The sequence below is a fragment of the Bufo gargarizans genome, chromosome 3, assembly GCF_014858855.1.
Source record: "Bufo gargarizans isolate SCDJY-AF-19 chromosome 3, ASM1485885v1, whole genome shotgun sequence".
NCBI classification, from domain to species: Eukaryota; Metazoa; Chordata; class Amphibia; order Anura; family Bufonidae; genus Bufo; species Bufo gargarizans.
In genome coordinates, this window is record NC_058082.1 from 564,442,417 (window position 1) to 564,463,055 (window position 20,639).

The 20,639-nt window shown below is 44.8% G+C and overlaps 1 protein-coding gene across 1 annotated transcript in view; it reads right to left on the bottom strand.

Annotated features, from left to right (window-relative positions):
• Nucleotides 1–20,639, bottom strand: part of LOC122931830 (Down syndrome cell adhesion molecule homolog) — a 53,763-nt gene that overhangs the window by 16,265 nt on the left and 16,859 nt on the right. Inside the window, exon 5 of the mRNA XM_044285887.1 lies at nt 20,321–20,623. Within this exon, the coding sequence (XP_044141822.1) occupies nt 20,321–20,623 (303 nt within the window). The remainder of the gene's footprint in view (nt 1–20,320; nt 20,624–20,639) is intronic.

The window sequence follows — 20,639 nt, forward strand, 5'->3', positions numbered from 1 at the left end:
CATTTTTGCTGTTAATTGGGTTTTCATTTAAATACTTTTCTACAGAACCGCTGATACTATGAGGAACGTCTCGTCTGCAGCCGCCGCTCACCCCATGAATAAAACAGGATTTATCTGTCCCTTTCTGCTTCCAATTTGTTAAGGCACAATGGAGCTGAGAGATCTTGTTATCCAGACAAAGCTTTATTAAGTTTGGAGCAGGGATCATTGCCCCCGAGCTCTAATTACCTTCTTTCAGCATTGCAACATCTTATTACCGGCGGGCGCAAACTATTCCGCCATATCAGTCCTGCACACCACCTTTTTTAAATAATTCATGGGTTGAAAAACTAATTAGCTGCATATCGATAAATGAAGAAGGGTCGGTTTCCTTAAAGGGGATCTCCTCTAGGGTACCTCGACCACATGTGGCAGGCACCTAAGACCTCTTTCACAAGGGCATTGCGGGTGACGTGCGGGAAAATATGTGGGTGAGTTGTGGGAAAATGCGCGATTTTTCCCCGTGAGTGCAAAGCGTGTTATTGCGTTTTGCACGCGCGTGAGAAAAATCGCCATGTTTGGTACCCAGACCCGAACCCGGACTTCTTCACAGAAGTTCAGGTTTGGGATCGGTGTTGTGTAGATTTTATCATTTTCCCTTAACATGGTTATAAGAGAAAATAATAGCATTCTTAATATAGAATGCTTAGTAAAATAGGGATGGAGGGGTCAAAAAAATAAATAAATAATTAAACTCACCTCATCCACTTGTTCGAGCTGCCCGCCTAGTCTTCATTCTTCTTCTTTGATGACCTGGGAGGAAAAGGAACTTTTGGTGATGTCACTGCGCTCATCACATGGTCCATCTCATGTGATAAGCGCAGTGACGTCACCAAAGGTCCTTTTCCTCCCAGGTCATCAAAGAAGAAGAATGAAGACTAGGCGGGCAGCTCGAACAAGTGGATGAGGTGAGTTGAATAATTTTTTTTAAATTTTTTAACCCCTCCAGCGCTATTTTACTAAGCATTCTGTATTCAGAATGCTATTATTTTCCCTTATAACCATGTTATAAGGGAAAATAATAAAGATCGGGTCCCCATCCCGTCACCTAGCAACCATACGTGAAAATTGCACCGCATCTGCACTTGCTTGCGGATGCTTGCGATTTTCACGCAGCCCAGTTCACTTCTATGGGGCCTGCGTTGCGTTAAAAACGCACTATATAGAGCATGCTGCATGTTTCACGCAACGCACAAGTGATGCGTGAAAATCACCGCTCATGTGCACAGCCCTATAGAAATGAATGGGTCCGGATTCAGTGCGGGTGCAATGCGTTCAACTCACACATTGCACCCGCGCGGAAAACTTGCCCGTGTGAAAGGAGCCTAAAGATTATTGTCCTCGCTGGGTGGTTTAGTTTTTGATAGTTTATACTCATTTTGCCAATAGGTAATTCAGGTACCATGTACTAAGTTGTGGTGGGCTTGTGCTTGTATTCAGCAGTCAATCAGAACAAGCAGAGCTTAAAAGGGGTTGTTTACCCCTGGGGATCTATTCTGCAGACCCCCCAAGCGTGGCTGGACCTGTGGTGGGAGTCATAATAACCTGCTGCTGGGTTCCAGCTCCTTCACTCTCTCAGTTCCACCGCAGCTCCTGGGCATCTCCGTCCGGTTTGACGTGGGTCACGTGGCCGCTGCAGTCAATTACTGGCCCAGTGACTTGCCACATGGGTGACACATCATCGCTGCAGCCAATCATTGGCTGCTGTGGACATGTGAACTGTGTCGAGCCGGATGTTGGCGCGGGGAGACCTAGGAGCTGCGGCAGAGCCTGGGGGGGGGGGGGGGGGGTGTGAAGGAGCCGTAACTCAGCAGTGGGGATCTGGTAAGAAGAACACCACCGGTTCCAGCCACACCAGGGGTCTGCAGAAGAGGTTCTCAGGGGTGAACAACTCCTTTAAGTCTAATACATAGGGATGTGCAAGTACCCTGAGCCACTGATGAGATGGGAGGTAGATTTCAGACTACCTTAGACCCCCCCATTAGACAAGGTAGCTCAGCTGGAGTCACTGATCATAGCCATGACCTAAAGGAGCAGCACAAAGAAGCAACCAATACGAAAGGAAATGCATACCAAGTAATCATTACTCAAAGGTAACTACATGTATACAGTATCTACACACATATTAGCTCGCAACTGGATTTATCGCTTAAAGGGGCTGTCCTATGAAGATAACCCATGTCCAAATGTTCTATCCCATAGAGCTGCTGTACACAAGTGGTTCCTGTACTCACAGACTTGAGCTGTCTTTGTATTACCAGTTATCTGAATTCCCGCCATGTAATACTGCATCTCCCCTCTAGTGAGCGCTGCTGGGGAAATGCCTGGCTGGTTTTGCTCTGAGCAGAACTGGTGATCAGCTAATTGCCCACACGTTAAAAAATAGATGATGAGAGTCCCTTCAACAATACTGTGCCTAGAGGCAAACACAAAGAGACATCCCACATACTGATGAATGGACCGTGCAAGGCGTCCTGCAAGGCTGGAGAACCTTTAATAAAATGGATTAATAATTAGACAGTGCATCCGCTGAGTGTTGTGGTACACTGTGTGACTGCATTAGTCACTGCGCTGAACGCCGCCACTAACTGTGATAATAAATATCTGACAATGAGCACAACCGCTAGAAATCAGGATCGATTGTGTGTTCACCTGGAATGAAAAAAAAAAAGAGTCCTTTAAATAGAACGTCTTAAAGGGACACAGCCTAGAGCAATAAGAAAGGAAAGCAAACACGTACATCTACTGATCGGTCTGCGGTGTGAACTGATTGTATGATATATGGTCCTTGGTAGTCACCACAGTTTCCAGTAGAAGTGCTTGTAGAGGAGAGTACCCGTCATACAGAATGTCCTGGAGCGAGACACATGGAGGTAGAATATGGCCATAGGCACCACAATACTGCCCTGTGTTTGGTCCCTAACTTTTTTAGATTTTTATCAAAATTTAGTCACTAAAATCATGACTCCCAACACTTCAACCCAAATTGCAAGACAGGTTAAGCCCCATCCATGCTCTTTGAGAGTCCCACCTATGCTCTAGTTGAGAAAGCTCCACCCATGCTTTGACAAGGCACCACCCATGCTCTGACAAGGCACCACCCATGCTCTGACAAGGCACCACCCATGAACTATCAGAGAATGCACACAAAATTGCATGAATATGACTGTTTTATAGCAAAAAGTTTAGCGCCACTGATCATAGCAGCCAATCAGATTCTGACTTTTCAATTCCCAGGCCCTGAAAATGAAATAAGTGACCTTTTTGGGCACTAGGCCATGTATATCTAAAAAAAAAATCATAAAGGAAATTTTTGTGTCATCTCATACATAGGGGGCATATGGCTAGGATATGCCTCCAATGTCTGATAGGTGTGGGTGCCACCTCTGGGACCCGCACCTATCTCTAAAATAGAGTCCGAAAAGAAAAGGAGAGAAGACTGCGAATGCACAGCCACCCTAAATACATTTCTATAGAAGTGCCAAAAACAGCAGAGCGCTGTCTTGGCTATTTCTGTCAGCGCAAAAGAAGTGTATGGAGTGGTGGCCACGCTTGCACGGTGCACTGCCCATTCACTTGCGAAAATAGCTGAAGTGCACCGCCGGGTTATTTTTGGCACTCCCATCGAAATAAATAGAGGGGCGGCAACGCATGCGCGGTCATTGCTCCTTTTCTTTGCTGGCTCCGTTTGAGAGATAGGTGCGGGTCCCAGAGGTGGAATCCGCACCTATCAGACATTGGAGGAATATCCTAGCGATATGCCCCCAATGTATGAGATGACATATCCCCTTTAAAAAAAGCTTGTCTCATTAAAAATTCTATCTTATCGGTAGGCAGCATGTTATAGAGCAAGAGGAGCTGAGCAGATTGATATATAACTTTGTGGGAACTTATTCTGTGATTGACAGCCTTTCCTGTATGAGTGAGCATACAGAGAAAACCGTCAATCACTGATAGGACCGCCCACTGGACTCCTAAGCACTGGCTCTTAGAGCAGAGGTTTAGATCAATATATGACAACTTAGACTGAATCTTTACCCACATAACGATATTTTTATCTGCTCAGCTCCTCCTACTCTATCACATGCCGCCTGAACTTTCAATGTAACAGGTTCCCTTTAAATCCAAAAATTGCATGGAGGGAGGGGGTTATTTTGACTGCTGTATTACATGAAACGGAATAATTGTACATGATCTATAATTCAGTTAATGATATGTCTCTTCCTACTCTGCGTCTCTTCTGGAGAATCCTTTATTAATAGCGCCGGCTGCTCACTACCACATATACGCCCCCTACTACCCAGTATTTACTATGGAGCAAGCTAAAAATACCCGCCGCCGGCGTATCCTGCAGTAATTATTGTTCCATGATGAAACTGGAAAGCTATTTTCTCTGACGGATTTCTGTGTGAAATGTGAAAATTAGATTTTTTTTTCTATTTTTTGATGCTGAAAATCAGATTAGTTTGAGCTTTTTCATCATTATCTACAGATCTTCACCATGTGAAGTGCTCACAGACCGAGAGCCTCTTTTATGAGATTACCCCGAGTGAGCAGAAGCTGGAACTCCACAATGATGTGGGATTGTAGAAGTAATGAAGGAGAAAATAAGAATCAAAAGGCATGAGAACTTTTTTTTATTATTATTATCTTTGTGGCCAGACTAGTTTTTTCTCTTGTGTAAAAAATAAAATAAAATAAAATAAAATAATAAAAATACTAATAAAAAAGTATTAGGATGGGTGGTTCTTACAGGACAAGGCTGAAGGTGGTGATGAAAGAACATAGTACATGAAATGGTTGGAAGTGGTGGCAGTGCATGTCTGATGAAATTAATGTTCCTTATGGAATATTTATGGGAGTGGCAGATGCACCATGGCAGGATCACGTAATATAAAGTGCCTCCCATTCTGCTCCATACTGTAATAGTGTCCCACCACAGTAACAGTGCCCTCTTACCCAGGGGTAGACTGGGAACTTAAATTGGCCCTGGGAAAAAAATCCTAAAACTGGTCCCATGTTGTAGGGGGGTCCAAACTGACAGAAGGCATCAACACAATACTGCCTACACAATAATATTGCCTCCCACAAAATAATAGTTGTCCTTTACTGCCCCAAACACAGTATTAGTGCCCTCTTAACGACCCTCTGCATTCACCCTGGCATCTTGTGTAATACTACATTTCAATTGCAATGGAAGCCATACCATGGTAATGATTGATATATGAAAGGGGATGATCTGTGATGAGACACCCCTTTAATACAATTTCCACTGGGAAATCTCAAAACTCAACTCAACAGGCATGGTGCTTGGAGATGCCACCTCATAGACACCCACCATTGCTGTCCTTCATGGAGACATCTTAGAAGAATCTTAGAGTTCTAAGCCATACACTTCAGAAGATTGTCAGATAACGGCTCGTTAAGCTGACAGCTATTCCACCCAACCGTTTAAGGTGTGTCCTTTCTCCAGATATCTGGCATCTGGGGTGAGTAGGGACACACCATACACATTAGACGGTCAGGCCAACAGAAACCGAGATTAATCTAATGTGTACAGGCATATGAGCCTGCAAAATATTAGCTAAATATGTTCTTACGGCCCGTCCTGATACAGTTCATATTTCTCCATCCAAAAAGTTATATCCAAGAAGTCCAACCATATATCAGTAATAACAACTGTCTTATTCCTGGCTGTTCGGAGAAAGTCATCAAAAGATCTGTGAAGAAAAAGAATTCTAGGCAGACGAGGAGCAAGACATAAAAGCTGGCTGTGTTTTATGATGAGAGGGTGATCAAAATGTCACCGGGGCAGGAAAACCAGTGAATTATTACATGTGATCATAAACTGCTTCACGAAGGAACCTCTCTGAGGCTGGCACGCAGAGAACTGAAAAAAAAAATCCTGTAAGTCTGAAAATAGACTGACTTCTTACGTTAGAAATTACAGAAGATGGAGGGTGAGATCAGCTTGGAATTTCTAGATATTAAAACCATAATTTTTGCATTTGATATTAATAAGGGGAAAACAGGGAGAACACGTGATGTTATACATCTCAATGTTCCCAAGCCGGGGAGAAATTAAGATGTCTGCGAATGTGTAGCTCTGGGCAAGACATCAAAATGAATTTATGCTGTTTGTGTTAAAACCTAAGGAGGGGCTGAAGGTTCCTCAGGTTGGACTTCCCCTCGTCTGTACTGTATGTGAATGAGATCTCTTCATCACATGGTACCAGATAATCAAGGATAGTGCCATCTGCACCAAAAAACATTCAAAAAAATTATGGAGAACTGAATATTATAAGGCAATTTTTGGACTATATACTTTACAAGTGGCTATCTTCCTAAGGACCTCCATTCAAGCCCATCAGTTAGAGGATAGGTCATCGATGGGAGTTCACTGCTGACCTTCCAGTGACCACCCAGGGATAGTTGGGGCATCTGTACCTGTATCTACACCCCTTAGTTCTGCAGATCAGTACCTGTCCAAGGGGTTGGATTCACATCGGTTGCTCTAAGGATAGGCCATCCATGAGTATCCCTCGACAAACCAAGCATGTGTGGTTTATGGCAGCCTGTATTCTGTCCATAAAATCCCATGTATCTTGACAGGGTCACATATTCTTGCTTGTGAAGGGGGTTATTCAGATCACAGGTGAATCCTGCACTTGATACAATTCCCTATAAACTTAGTGTAGAGTGAGGCCTAACAAAAAAAGATGCCACCATTTACTCCTGGACCATAGGGCATGTGTGGTCTCCACACTACCAATTGCAGAAGTAATTTTTTTATCGTCCTGGAGCCAGAACCTTAAAGGAACTGTTTTTGTAATGAAAGATGATTCCTTTAAGGAGACCCGATCTTATGTTTGCTTGTTTACTGGTGCGGTGTTTGGAGGGGCGGACAATCACTCTGCACTTGTACAGGTGACCACAGAACAGTGGAGAATACATAATACATGACTGATGAAGCCTGGCAGCCTGGCCAGGATGGATTTCCACTTCATGTATTTTTAAAGATGGCAGATAATGATCTTCTCACCATCCAGTGGAACAGTATGAAACCGAGACGTCTCACCCCTGTAAATTAGCTTTCTAGGACTCAACGGGAAATTCAAAGATTAAAAAAATTGGATTCAGCATCTGACATGTCTGGTGAGGCTTTCCTATAGAGAGGATTCCACACAGGGTGAATACCAAGCAAATAACATCCAAAGTTGCTTGGGAAACTGGATAATGACTGAAATACTATCTGTCTATCCCATTTCTATCTATCTCATATCTATCTAGTATCTATCTATCTAGTATCTATCTATCTATCTATCTCATTTCAATCTATCTATCTCATATCTATCTAGTATCTATCTATCTATCTATCTATCTATCTAGTATCTATCTATCTATCTATCTATCTATCTATCTATCTAGTATCTATCTATCTATCTATCTAGTATCTATCTATCTATCTATCTAGTATCTATCTATCCAGGGTCGGCTCCAGGTTCATGTGGGCCCTTGGGCGATAAAGTCTCAGTGGCCCCCTTGTGGCATTTTGCACAGCTCTTACAGCAATGAAACTGCATGTATTATAGATTAAATACCTTACACAGAGCGGATATATGGGAATCAGTCCTTATGTGCCTACTTTTATTTTCTATCCAGTGTTTCAGTCCCTAAGCTCTACTCACAGATATGTGCCCCCTCACAGTACATATGCCAAGATGTGTCCCCTTAACAGTAGATATCCCAAAATATGTGCTCCCTTACAGTTGATATGCCAAGATATGTGCCCCCTCACAGTAGATATGCCAAGATATGTGCCCCCTCACAGTAGCTATGCCAAGATATCTGCCCCCTCACAGTATATATGCCAAGATGTGCCCCCTTAACAGTAGATATCCCAAAATATGTGCTCCCTTGCAGTGGATATGCCAAGATTTGTGCCCCCTTAATAGTAGATATCCCAAAATATGTGCTCCCTTACAGTTGATATGCCAAGATATGTGCCCCCTCACAGTAGATATGTCAAGATGTGCCCCCTCACAGTAGATATGTCAAGATGTGCCCCCTCACAGTACATATGCCAAGATATGTGCCCCCTCACAGTACATATGCCAAGATATGTGCCCCTTCACAGTAGATATCCCAAAATATGTGCCCCCTCACAGTAGATATGCCAAGATATGTGCCCCCTCACAGTAGCTATGCCAAGATATCTGCCCCCTCACAGTATATATGCCAAGATGTGCCCCCTTAACAGTAGATATCCCAAAATATGTGCTCCCTTGCAGTGGATATGCCAAGATTTGTGCCCCCTTAATAGTAGATATCCCAAAATATGTGCTCCCTTACAGTTGATATGCCAAGATATGTGCCCCTCACAGTAGATATGTCAAGATGTGCCCCCTCACAGTAGATATGTCAAGATGTGCCCCCTCACAGTACATATGCCAAGATATGTGCCCCCTCACAGTACATATGCCAAGATATGTGCCCCCTTCACAGTAGATATCCCAAAATATGTGCCCCCTCACAGTAGATATGCCAAGATATGTGCCCTCTTACGGTGGATATGCCAAGATATGTGCCCAGTGCCCCCTTCACAGTGGTTATGCCCAGATGTGCTCCCTTCACAGGAAGTAAAAAAAAAAATCCTCCTCTCCTCAGTCACCTGGCTCCTCCCATGATCTGCGCTCCCCATCATCATCAGCAGCAGGATACTGTGACACATGGCGCTGCTGTGTAGGAGGAGCAGAGGTTAATTCCCAGCCTGCCCCGCTCCTCCTCCTACACAGATCAGCTGGACGATGTGTGAGGACATTGTGCTGCTGTGGAACGCTGGCGGCTCAATGGTGGAGCGGGGAGCAAATAGTTCCCTGCTTCAGAGGCGTGCCTACAGTGTTTGGGACGCGGGGCGGGTCCTTTACCACCCCCAATACTTAAAGAAAATTGCACCCCCTCACAATAGTATTGCCCTCATTGTACAACCTTCACAGTAGTTTTGTACAGAAGTGTGCCCCCTCACAGTAGTTATGCCCACATTGTGCCCTCTAACAGTAGTTAGGCCCTCTCTGTGCCCCTTTCACAGTTGTAATGCCCTATATGTGCCCCCTTCGCAGTAATAATCCCCATTGTGCCCCTTCACAGTAATAATCCCAATTGTTCCCCCTAATAGTAGAAATCCCCATTGTGCCCCCTTCACAGTAATAATGCCCACTGTGCCTCCTTCACAGTAATAATGCCCACTGTGCCCCCTTCATTGTAGTAATGCCCTCTGGCTCTGTGCCCCCTTCATTGTAGTAATGCCCTCTGGCTCTGTGCCCCCTCCATAGTAGAAATGCCCATTGTGCTCCCTTCACATTAGTAATGCCCTCTGTGCCCCCTCTATAGTATAAATGCCCTCTGTGCCCCCTCCATAGTAATAAAGTCCTCTGTGCCCCCTCCATAGTAATAAAGTCCTCTGTGCCCCCTCCATAGTAATAAAGTCCTCTGTGCCCCCTCCATAGTAATAAAGCCCTTTGTGCCCCCTCCATAGTAATAAAGCCCTCTGTGCCCCCTCCATAGTAATAAAGCCCTCTGTGCCCCCTCCATAGTAATAAAGCGCTCTGTGCCCCCTCCAAAGTAATAAAGCGCTCTGTGCCCCCTCCAAAGTAATAAAGTGCTCTGTGCCCCCTCCAAAGTAATAAAGTCCTCTGTGCCCCCTCCATAGTAATAAAGTCCTCTGTGCCCCCTCCATAGTAATAAAGTCCTCTGTGCCCCCTCCATAGTAATAAAGCCCTCTGTGCCCCCTCCATAGTAATAAAGTCCTCTGTAACCCCTCTGCATTAAAAACAAAAAAACTCAGTAACTACTACTCACCTTGTCCCGCTCCTGAAGCTCACAGTCCTCTCTCCCCTGCAGGCACATTTCGCTCTGCAGCCCTGTGTGGGTGGGGCTTATGCAGATTACCGGGCTACAGGCACCGCCCACACAGGCCGGCAGCGCGATCTGTGCCTGCATGCTGAATGGTGGAGCGGGGAGAAGTCTTCCTGCTTCACCATTTAGAGCGCCGCCGGCCTGAAGGAGGGGATGAGCGCAGGGAGCTGAGCGGTAAGTGACAGGACCCAGCTCCCTGCGCTTCCATCTGTATTGATGGAAGCGCTCATTGCTTCTGGCCTCTGGCAGCTGTGCTGTGGGCCCTGCAGGAGCTGTGGGCCCTGGTACTTGCCCGGGTATGCCGGGTGCTGACGCCGACCTTGTATCGCTCTATCTAGTATCTATCTATCTCATATCTATCTATCATCTATCTCATATCTACCATTACACCCATCCTCAAAAAGCCTTCACTTGACCCATTTTCCTTGTCCAGTTATTGCCCCATATCACTTCTTCTGTATGCCTCAAAGCTACTTGAACAACATGTCCATTCAGAACTGTCCTCCCACCTCTCCTCCTGCTCCCTCTTTGACCGCCTACAATCTGGCTTCCGACCCCACCACTCGACCGAGACTGCCCTTACCAAAGTCACCAATGACCTACTCACAGCCAAAACCAAGAAACAATACTCTGTCCTCCTTCTCCTTGACCTGTCCTCTGCCTTCGACACTGTTGACCACTCCCTTCTGTTGCAAACTCTCTCATCTCTTGGCATCACTGACCTGGCCCTCTCCTGGATCACATCATACCTCACAGACCGGATGTTTAGCGTCTCCCACTCCCGCACCACGTCCTCATCTCATTTCCTCTCTGTTGGTGTCCCGCAAGGCTCTCTCCTAGGTCCCCTGCTCTTCTCTATCTAAACTTTTGGCCTGGGACAGCTCATAGAGTCCCATGGCTTTCAGTATCACTCCTACGCTGACGACACACAAATCTACCTCTCTGGTCCAGACATCACCACCTTACTATCAAGAATCCCACAATGTCTATCTTTATCATCCTTCTTCGCATCTCGCTTTCTAAAACTTAACATGGACAAGACAGAATTCATAATCTTTCCCCATCTTGTTCAACCCCCCCCAACAGACCTATATATCACGATCAATGGCTGCACACTCTCCCCAGTCAACAAAGCCCGCTGCCTTGGAGTGACCTTGGATTCTGCCCTTTCCTTGCGACCGCACATCCAAGCCCTTTCCACCACCTGCCGGCTCCAACTCAAAAACATCTCCCGCATCCGCGCTTTCCTTAACTTTGAATCTGCGAAAATGCTTGTACATGCCCTCATTATCTCCCGCCTAGACTACTGCAACATTCTCCTCTGTGGCCTTCCATCTAGCACTCTCGCACCCCTCCAATCTATCCTCAACTCTGCTGCCCGACTAATCCACCTCTCACCCTATTACTCCTCTGCTTCTCCCCTCTGCCAAGCTGGCTCCCCATTGCCCAGCAAATTCACTTCATAGTACTAACAAAGACATACAAGGCTGTCCATAACCTGTCTCCTCCCTACATCTCTGAGCTACTTTCCCGATACACCCCCACACGCACTCTCTGATCCTCACAAGACGTCCTTCTCTCCTCTCCTCTTATTGCCTCTTCCCACAATCGACTCCAAGATTTCTCCCATGCATCCCCCATACTCTGGAACTCGCTACCCCAACATATCAGACTCTCACCTACAGTGGAATCCTTCAAAAGAAACCTGAAAACCCACCTCTTCAGACAAGCCTACAACCAGTGACTCTGCTGCCTCTATACCGCCATGACCAGCTTCACCTGCACCTACTGTGTCCTTCTCCCATACCATGTAGATTGTTAGCCCTCATGGGCAGGGCCCTTTCTCCTTCTGTACCAGTTTGTAACTAGTCTTGTTTATGATTAGTGCGATTGTCTGTATTATGTATCTGCACCGCTTATCATATGTACAGCGCTATGGAATGAATGGCGCTTTAATAATAAATAATAATATCTATCTCATATCTATCTCATATCTATTCCACAGAGCTTTACAGACATTGTCATTGCTCGCTATCCCAAATAGGGTTCACAATCTACGTTCCCTATCAGGGGTGTGGGAGAAAACCCACGCAAACACGGGGAGAACATACAAAATCCATGCAGGTGTTGACCTTGGTCGACCGTACTGCAAGGCACCAGTGCTAACCACTGATCCACCATGCTGCCCATAATTATCTACCTAATATCAATATTTAATATCTATCTGAGTGGTATTATTATAAAGTGAAAGGAACTGCAGCAACTCCGCCACCAAGTGGAGACCACGTAACATTACACCGAGTGCTGAGCAGCATAGTGCATAAAAGTCACCGATGCTCTGCTGACTCCATAACTGCAGAGTCCAGACCTCCTCCGCCATTAACATTTCATAAAAACTGTGCTGTGCCGGGAGCTTCATGGCATGGGTTTCCATGGCCGAGCGGCTGCATGCAAGCCTTACATCACCAACCACAATGCCAAGCATCGGATGGAGTGATAGAAAGCACGTCGCCCCTGGACTCTGGAGCAGTGGAGATGTCTTCTGTGGAGTGATGGATCATACTTCTCTATCTGGCCGTCTGATGAAAAAGTCTGGTCAATGCCAGGAGGACATTACCTGCCTGACTGCATTGTGCCAGCTGTAAGGGGGAGAGATAATACTATGGGGGGTTTTCAGGGGTCAACCTAAGGCCCTTAGTTCCAGTGAAGAGAAATCTTAATACTTCCATCTTTGTGGGAACAGTTTGAGGAAGACTCTTCTCTGTTCCAGCATGACCATGCCCCAGTCACAGAGCAAGCTCCATAAAGACATGATGTATGACCTGGTCAGGGTAGTTTGGTGGCGAAGAACTAGACTGCACAGAGCCTGGACTTCAACCCCATCCAATACCATTGAGATGAACTAGAACAGAGATTGTGAGCCAGGTCCTCTTCTCTAACATCAGTGTCTGACCTCACAAATGTTCTTCTGGATGATTGGGCAAAAAGTATGTCCCACTTCTTCTATTGATGTCGTCTGTCTATCCATCCCACTATCTAAGCAAGACCATAAGATACATGATAGCGTCCACCAGTCAGCCTTAGCGCAGTGTAACGCAGATCTGAAGTTTACTTACATTAGAGAGCAGGGTGGATGAGAATACAAGGGGTTAAGTTGTGGCACAATATAGAAGAGGCACAGATGGTGCCCGAGGGCTCAAGCAATCGTTTTAATAATAATTATTTCTTTCTTTTAAGTTCGTACAAGACATAAAGTTACCCAGCCATGGTGAACACAAACAGAAGTCCTTATACTGCAGATCCGGCGTCTGCTGCCAGGAGACGTTATATACTAGAAATCACCGCAAAGGTCTTGAAACTGAGCCATTTATATTATCATACTTTATATAGACATCAAGATGAGACTAGTGAGAGCAGCGGGAGTACAGACACTTCATATATCAGTATTATGATATAGAACACTACAACCTCCAACCTCCAATATGGCCAACCACATGACGGTAATACACTTCTATTATACTCTACACATAGAACACTACAACCCCCAACCATTGGACATGATACACTATTATACTCTACACATAGAACACTACAACCCCCAACCATTGGACATGATACACTATTATACTCTACACATAGAACACTACAACCCCCAACCATTGGACATAATACACTATTATACTGTACACATAGAACACTACAACCCCCAACATGACCCAACCACTGGACATGGCCATAATACAATTCTATTATACTCTACACATAGAACACTACAACCCCCAACCATTGGACATGATACACTATTATACTCTACACATAGAACACTACAACCCCCAACCATTGGACATAATACACTATTATACTGTACACATAGAACACAACAACACCCAACATGACCCAACCACTGGCCATGATCATAATACACTATTATAATGTACACATAGAACACTACAACCCCCAACATGACCCAACCACTGGCATGACAATGATATAATTTTATCGTACTCTCTACATAGAACACTACAACCCCCAACATGACCCGACCACTGGACATGACCATAATACACACCTCTCCTGCATAATGGAAATGGTACGGATCCGTTTTGCAGCCCATAGACTTCTATTATGACGGAATGCATCAAAAGTCATTCTGTTATGAATTCTGTCATAGAATTGCGTTATGGTCGGTGGTAACGGAATCCATAATGCAATTCACCTTTTACCAGTAAACGAAGCGTGAACGAATTTCATAACCTTAAATTCGCTCACCTCTAACTACAACTCCCAACATGACCCGACCACTGGACATGACTATAATAGAATTTTATTATACTCTCTATGTAGAGCACTACAACCCCCAACATGACCCAACCACTGGACATGACGGTATTACACGTCTATTATACTCTACACATAGATCACTACAACACCCAACCATTGGACATGACAATAATACACTATTATACTCTACACAGAGAACACTACAGCCCCCAACATGACCCAACCACTGGCCATGACTATAATAGAATTCTATTATACCCTATACATAGAACACTACTATCCTCAGCATTTTAGCACAGGGATTACTGGAAGTATAATGCACATCCTCCTATGACTTTGCACTTCTATAAATAGTGCCGCCCTCTTTCCCTCCCCCGCACTAGATTTGCCACTGACCATGAAGTGCAGATATTCAGTCAGCGCCAAAAGAGCCGGGCGTCACTTTAGGGTCATCTCCTGCAGGAAGGTTCAAAGCTTGGGAAAATAAGATTTCCTTTCTGTCTGATGGGAGTTATACAACTCTCCACCGCCGCCCTGGAGCCCTTAGCTGGTTACTTCTTCTCCTGTCCGATCCTGTATCTTTGCCCACAAACAGAGGATATTCTCCATCCAGTATCTATCCCCTATACTGGAATGGTAATCCTTAATGGGCATGTCCACCTCCTGACCACCTAATAAGTCCTACATTCTAATTTCTTCATGTATCTGTACAGCATTTGAATCATTGTTTTCTGTTACAGAGCTGGAGTAAAATGAGAAAATGGTGTTGCCTGCTGTGACCACTAGATGGAGCTCCCTGTATACTGTCTTATTCAAAATCTGTGGTAAACACTGCCTTGTAGAGGCTAGCTCAGCTGAATGTAATAACACATGCCACTTAGCTATCCATGCTTCATTCCGGACAAAAAGTATCCAAATGCATATGTGAAGATAAGTGGACCAAGGGGCGGGCCCAAGACACTCTGGCTCCTCCTGTTTCCTCTGCCAGCCCCTCCCTCCCCTTCTTGATTGACATGTACATGTCCCTGCATAGTAATCTCGCCTGGCCCTGTCATTTTACATATGCAAAGCTGATCGCTATTCACTGCATATTGCTCACTGCAGTATCTTCTATGAAGTGAGCTCCCCCTAGTGGTGGCTGTAGGCAGAAAGAATTTTATCCATATTACTATTAGTTATCCTTTTTATTCCATAAGAAATGACTGAATTCCAAGTGTCATCACAAAGCAAGTAAGGAAGAGTTCAATGACAAGTTCAGTTCCGCTACATCTGTATATATTCTACTTCATACCAAGCAACCCTCCAAAACTGATCTTCTGTCTTATGCCTAATGCAGGGCTTAAGTGGGCGGGGCAAGACATAGGGATTCTCTTCTTGAATAGCTCTGTCATGCTCCACCCCCTTTAAACCCTGTACTAGGCATCACATAACGTATCAGTTTTGTCCAGCGTGTCCCTTTAAGACGAGGACACAATGGGTTAATCTTTTATCTGTGATATAACTAAGTTTATTCAAGGGATTTTCTTTCCCTGGAGTCCAAACCACCGAAAACAGGAGCAGTCCACGAGAGCGGCTGAAATCCATAAAAAGACTCACTGCGGACAGAAGAAGGCTGTCCATTAACCGCTCAGAAAAAAAAAAAAAAAAAATCAATAAACTATATGAGGGTGGTAGTGATGGCGTATATCAAATAACCATACAGCGCCGAAATAATGCCGTCATATAATACACAAATTACGGTACCTAACAGCTCCTAAATAATGCTGTCATATAATACACTGTACAAATAACCTTACAACATGTAAATAATGCCGTCATACAATATGCAAATAACCATACTGCTTCTAAATAATGCCGTAATAGAATATAGAAATATCCTAACAGCACCTTAAAATAGTGCCGTCATACAATATACAAATAACCTCACAGCGCGTAAATAATGCCGTCAACTATGCAAATAACCATACACCACATAAATAATGCCATCATATAATATGCAAATAACCATACACCCACACACCACTTAAATAATGCCGTCATATAATATGCAAATAATCTTACAGCGCCTAAATAATGCTGTCATACAATATGCAAATAACCATACACCCATACACCAATGCCATCATATAGAATACAAATAATCATACCATTCAGCACTTAAATATTACAGTCATATAGTATACAAATAACCATACAGCTCCAAAATAATGCCGTCACCTAATATGCAATCATACATAGTTAATAAGACTGAAAAAAGTCCTCCATCCCTCCAGTTCAGCTTGTTATTCTGCAGTGTTTATCCAGACGAAGGCAAATACCGTCAGAAAGCAAATTTTCCTCAAATTAGGAAAAAGAAAATCCTTCCAGACTCCATTCAGGCAATCAGATAACTCCCTGGATCCACGACCCCTCTCTAGTATCTATAGCCTGTAATATTATTACACTCCAGAAATACATCCAGGCCCCTCCTAAACTCTTTTAGTGAACTCACCATCACCACCTCCTCAGGCAGAGAGTTCCATAGTCTCTGTGCTCTTACCGTAAAGAATCCTCTTTTATGCTTGTGTACAAACCTTCTTTCCTCCAGAGGCAGAGGATGTCCCCTCGTCACAGTGATTTGAAAAGTGCCCTGTGGTTGTTCTGAGGAGATCTGTCAGTTTGTTTTGTTGTGGGTTAGAACTGAATCCCACCTCCTCCCAGGTGTTGTTCTTTAGGTAATTGGTGAGGCTATTTATTCCTCCCTCTCCCTATAGCCTTTGCGGGTTATAGTTCTGCCTTGTGTGAGCTCTGGAAGTTTGGTGGATCATCTGCTCCAACACATCTCTAGATAAGTCCTTTTCCCTTTTTCCTTCTGTGTCTGTTTTTACTAGGCCTCTAGGGTGACGCTAGCTCCTTCGGTGGTTGAAGGAGCTGGGTGTCTTATTCCCTCTTCCCTACAGCTGAAGGTTTGGTTCTAGGTTCGTGGGCATGTGCTTATCTACCATCGAGATATGCACATGGGCATAGCAGCTTAGGGAAAGTGTTTTAGGGATTGCTAGGAGGTGACCTCTTTGTTCTCTAGCATTTGGGGATCAGTCAGTTGTTTTCTTTACCTTGTCGTGTTCTGTTTCCTTCCCTTATCTTACCTACCGTGACAAACCCATTATCTTATTGTCCTTGATAACAGCGGCCTGCTACAGTTTCTACAGTTTAGTTTGCTGTTAACTAAAATTCCTAACTCCCTTTCCATGTCCCTATTAGGCTACTTTCACACTAGCGTTCGATCGGATCCGTTCTGAACGGATCCGATCGTAATAATGCAGACGGAGGCTCCGTTCAGAACGGATCCGTCTGCATTATATTAGCTAAAATAGCCTGGGACGGATCCGTCCAGACTTTCAATGTAAAGTCAATGGGGGACGGATCCGCTTGAAGATTGAGCCATATTGTGGCATCTTCAAACGGACCCGTCCCCATTCACTTACATTTTAAGTCTGGACGGATCCGCACGGATCCGCACGGCCAGGCGGACACCCGAACGCTGCAAGCAGCGTTCAGCTGTCCGCCTGTCCGTGCGGAGGCGAGCGGAGCGGAGGCTGAACGCCGCCAGACTGATGCAGTCTGAGCGGATCCGCTCCATTCAGACTGCATCAGGGCTGGACGGCTGCGTTCGGGTCCGCTCGTGAGCTCCTTCAAACGGAGCTCACGAGCGGACCAGCGAACGCTAGTGTGAAAGGAGCCTTACCCAGTGTTTTACTGTTTAGTATGTACTGATGGCATGTACTATGTACTGGTTAGGCTACTTTCACACTAGCGTTGTTTAAATCCGGCATTCAATTCCGACACCGGAACTGCCCGCCGGATCCGGAAAAACGTGTGAAAACGGATTACATTTGAATCCTGATCAGGATTTTGATCACAATGTAAAAATGCATTGGAAAAAACGGATCCGCCATTTATGGACTTTAATTTTTTTTTCACATTTTTCGGGTTTAACATGCAAAAGCCGGATCAGGTTTGACTGAACACACAGCGCCGGATCCGGCGTTAATGCAAGTCAATGGGAAAAAGGCCTGATCCGGCGTTCAGGATTTTGGGCCGGAGGTAAAAATACAACATGCTACGGTTTTCTGAAAAGCCTGATCAGTCAAAAAGACTGAAATGAAGACATCCTGATGCATCCTGAACGGATTAGTCTCCATTCAGAATGCATTAGGATAAAACTGATCAGTTCTTTTCCGGATTTGAGCCCCTAGGACGGAACTCAGCGCCGGAAAAGAAAAACGCTAGTGTGAAAGTACCCTTAGATGTATTTTTTCTTCCCATTTATCAGCCACTTTGCTAGGCAACGCTCCCCTCTTCCACACCTCTAAAAGTGTCTCTGACAGTACAACTGGGCATCTTCAGTCTTATTCCAGTCACCACTAGTTGTAGCTTACTACACAGTATTTTATTATTGACTTCAATGTATTTTTTTATTTCATGATCACCTCAGCTCCCCCTAGTGGTGGCTATCGGCAAAGAATATTTTATCATTTGTCTATTCAGAGGCTCAGGAAAATCAAGTTCAAACGATTGTAAAAATATATTAAGAAATTAATCCACACACAAATCTTTAGCTTATCCTGTGGTGACACAGTGAATGCCCAAAAGCCCAGTCTTCTGCAATGCTCCGGGCTCATTAATACAGTGTCAGAAGATACGGCTGATACGAGGCGTCTGCCAGGCACAATTAAGATTACAAAGGCATGAAATTAAAATGTAGACACTTTTTCGGATCAAATATGTTGAGTCGTTAAATCTGCTGCTTGTCAGGGTATTTGATGGTCGGCTGGTGTTCTGACAAATAGAAGGCGGCAGGGTTTTGTTTCCACAACATTCTTGTTATGAAAATCCTCAGGTTAAAAATATCCCCCGAGCTTCTGGACGTCTCCAGCTGACAGGTAAATCGGAATAGAGGGGTTGTTAGTCTAGGAAAATGTCACCCTGCCCAGTGTTTACACACAGAGGTGAGCAGCCAAGAATGACTTCGCCTGCTGTGACAGCGGCTGCAAACAGTAAGCTGGGGACCTGCGGAGTCGCCACTTAAAGGGATGCAGAGTCCGAACAACATTACGCCTTCTGTGTGATTTCCTATTAACGCTGAGACGGCGGCAGCTGTCATACCTATGAAATGGCCCTCTGCAGTGCCATAAGGTAGTAAAAAGAAGGGAGCTCCGCCTACTTTCTTTGCTGGGAAGTTAAGTACATGACTCCTCTTAGCTCAGAAATGTCTGACATATCAGTAGGATTCTCAAAACTAGGAACCCAACCTCCGCTCTTCCAATATGTGTGGTTTCATGGGTTGAATCCCCACCAATTAGACCTATATGTCTTACTGGAATACCTCCTTTAATGGGGCGTGGCCCGATGATAAGTTAAAGAGGACGGGTTGGTTTTGGCCTGTACGGAAAATTTGAAAAATGTTCTGTAATGTGCTCTCAACTATGAGATGGCTCATTATAGACTCATTATCTAGTACCCATAATCCTTTGCAAAGTCAGGATTTATGGAATGGACAGAACCAGTGTTGGAATGGGCATATTTGGCCCATCAGAGGAAATAACACTGATGTCTCAACCCCCTCTGCTGGTCTTCATGAACTATGGTCCTCTCGGCAAGAACTGGAAGATCTTTTGGTGGTCCAGTTGGACACTGGCTCATGGATATATTTTTCAAGGGTTCAAGCAAAACGCATGTCTTAGGCTAAGATGGTCCAATCAGAAACCTCAAAATTATCCGTAATTAGAGTTGTAGCCACCCTATAGAACAAATATGTGGATCAAGGAGAAAGGAGTCTATTGTACCCTCAGTGACCACTCAAGATCACAGAAGAAGAAGAAGTACTTTTGGACACAGTCAACCGAGGTTGGTCAGGAGGCACTAGAAGTAAAACAGTTTATCTGGTTAGATCCTCATGGTATATGATGTTTTTTGGCTCTACTGACTCACTTTAACCCCCCACATAATTGTAGAGTGGGTGTTTTTCTCTTCTCAGGGTGGAAGTCAAGTAGTCACCAGGAAACCAAAAGTACCCTAAGCCTGAAGAAGGCCCAAACGCACTTACCTGGCCGATGTGCCTTTGGAGCTGCCATGTTTTGTACCTTTCCACCATCAAGAGGTTTAGGAGGTGATGCAGTAAATCTGCAAATCCCAGACTCTGATGGCGTGCTAGAGGTCAGACTGTCTGTATACTCATTAGTCCCTGCAGTCAGTTGCTCTGAAGAGGTGTCTGATATGAAGCATTCTGTGATGGTGAATTTGGCATGTCTCAGTTGCTCCTCCATCTTTGCGTGCTCGTAGGCTCTTGCTAACTCTTCGTAGGTGGACGAGGCACTTTCTGTGGAGACCATGCTGCTCCTCGCTCGGTCTGTGAGAAAAACGCA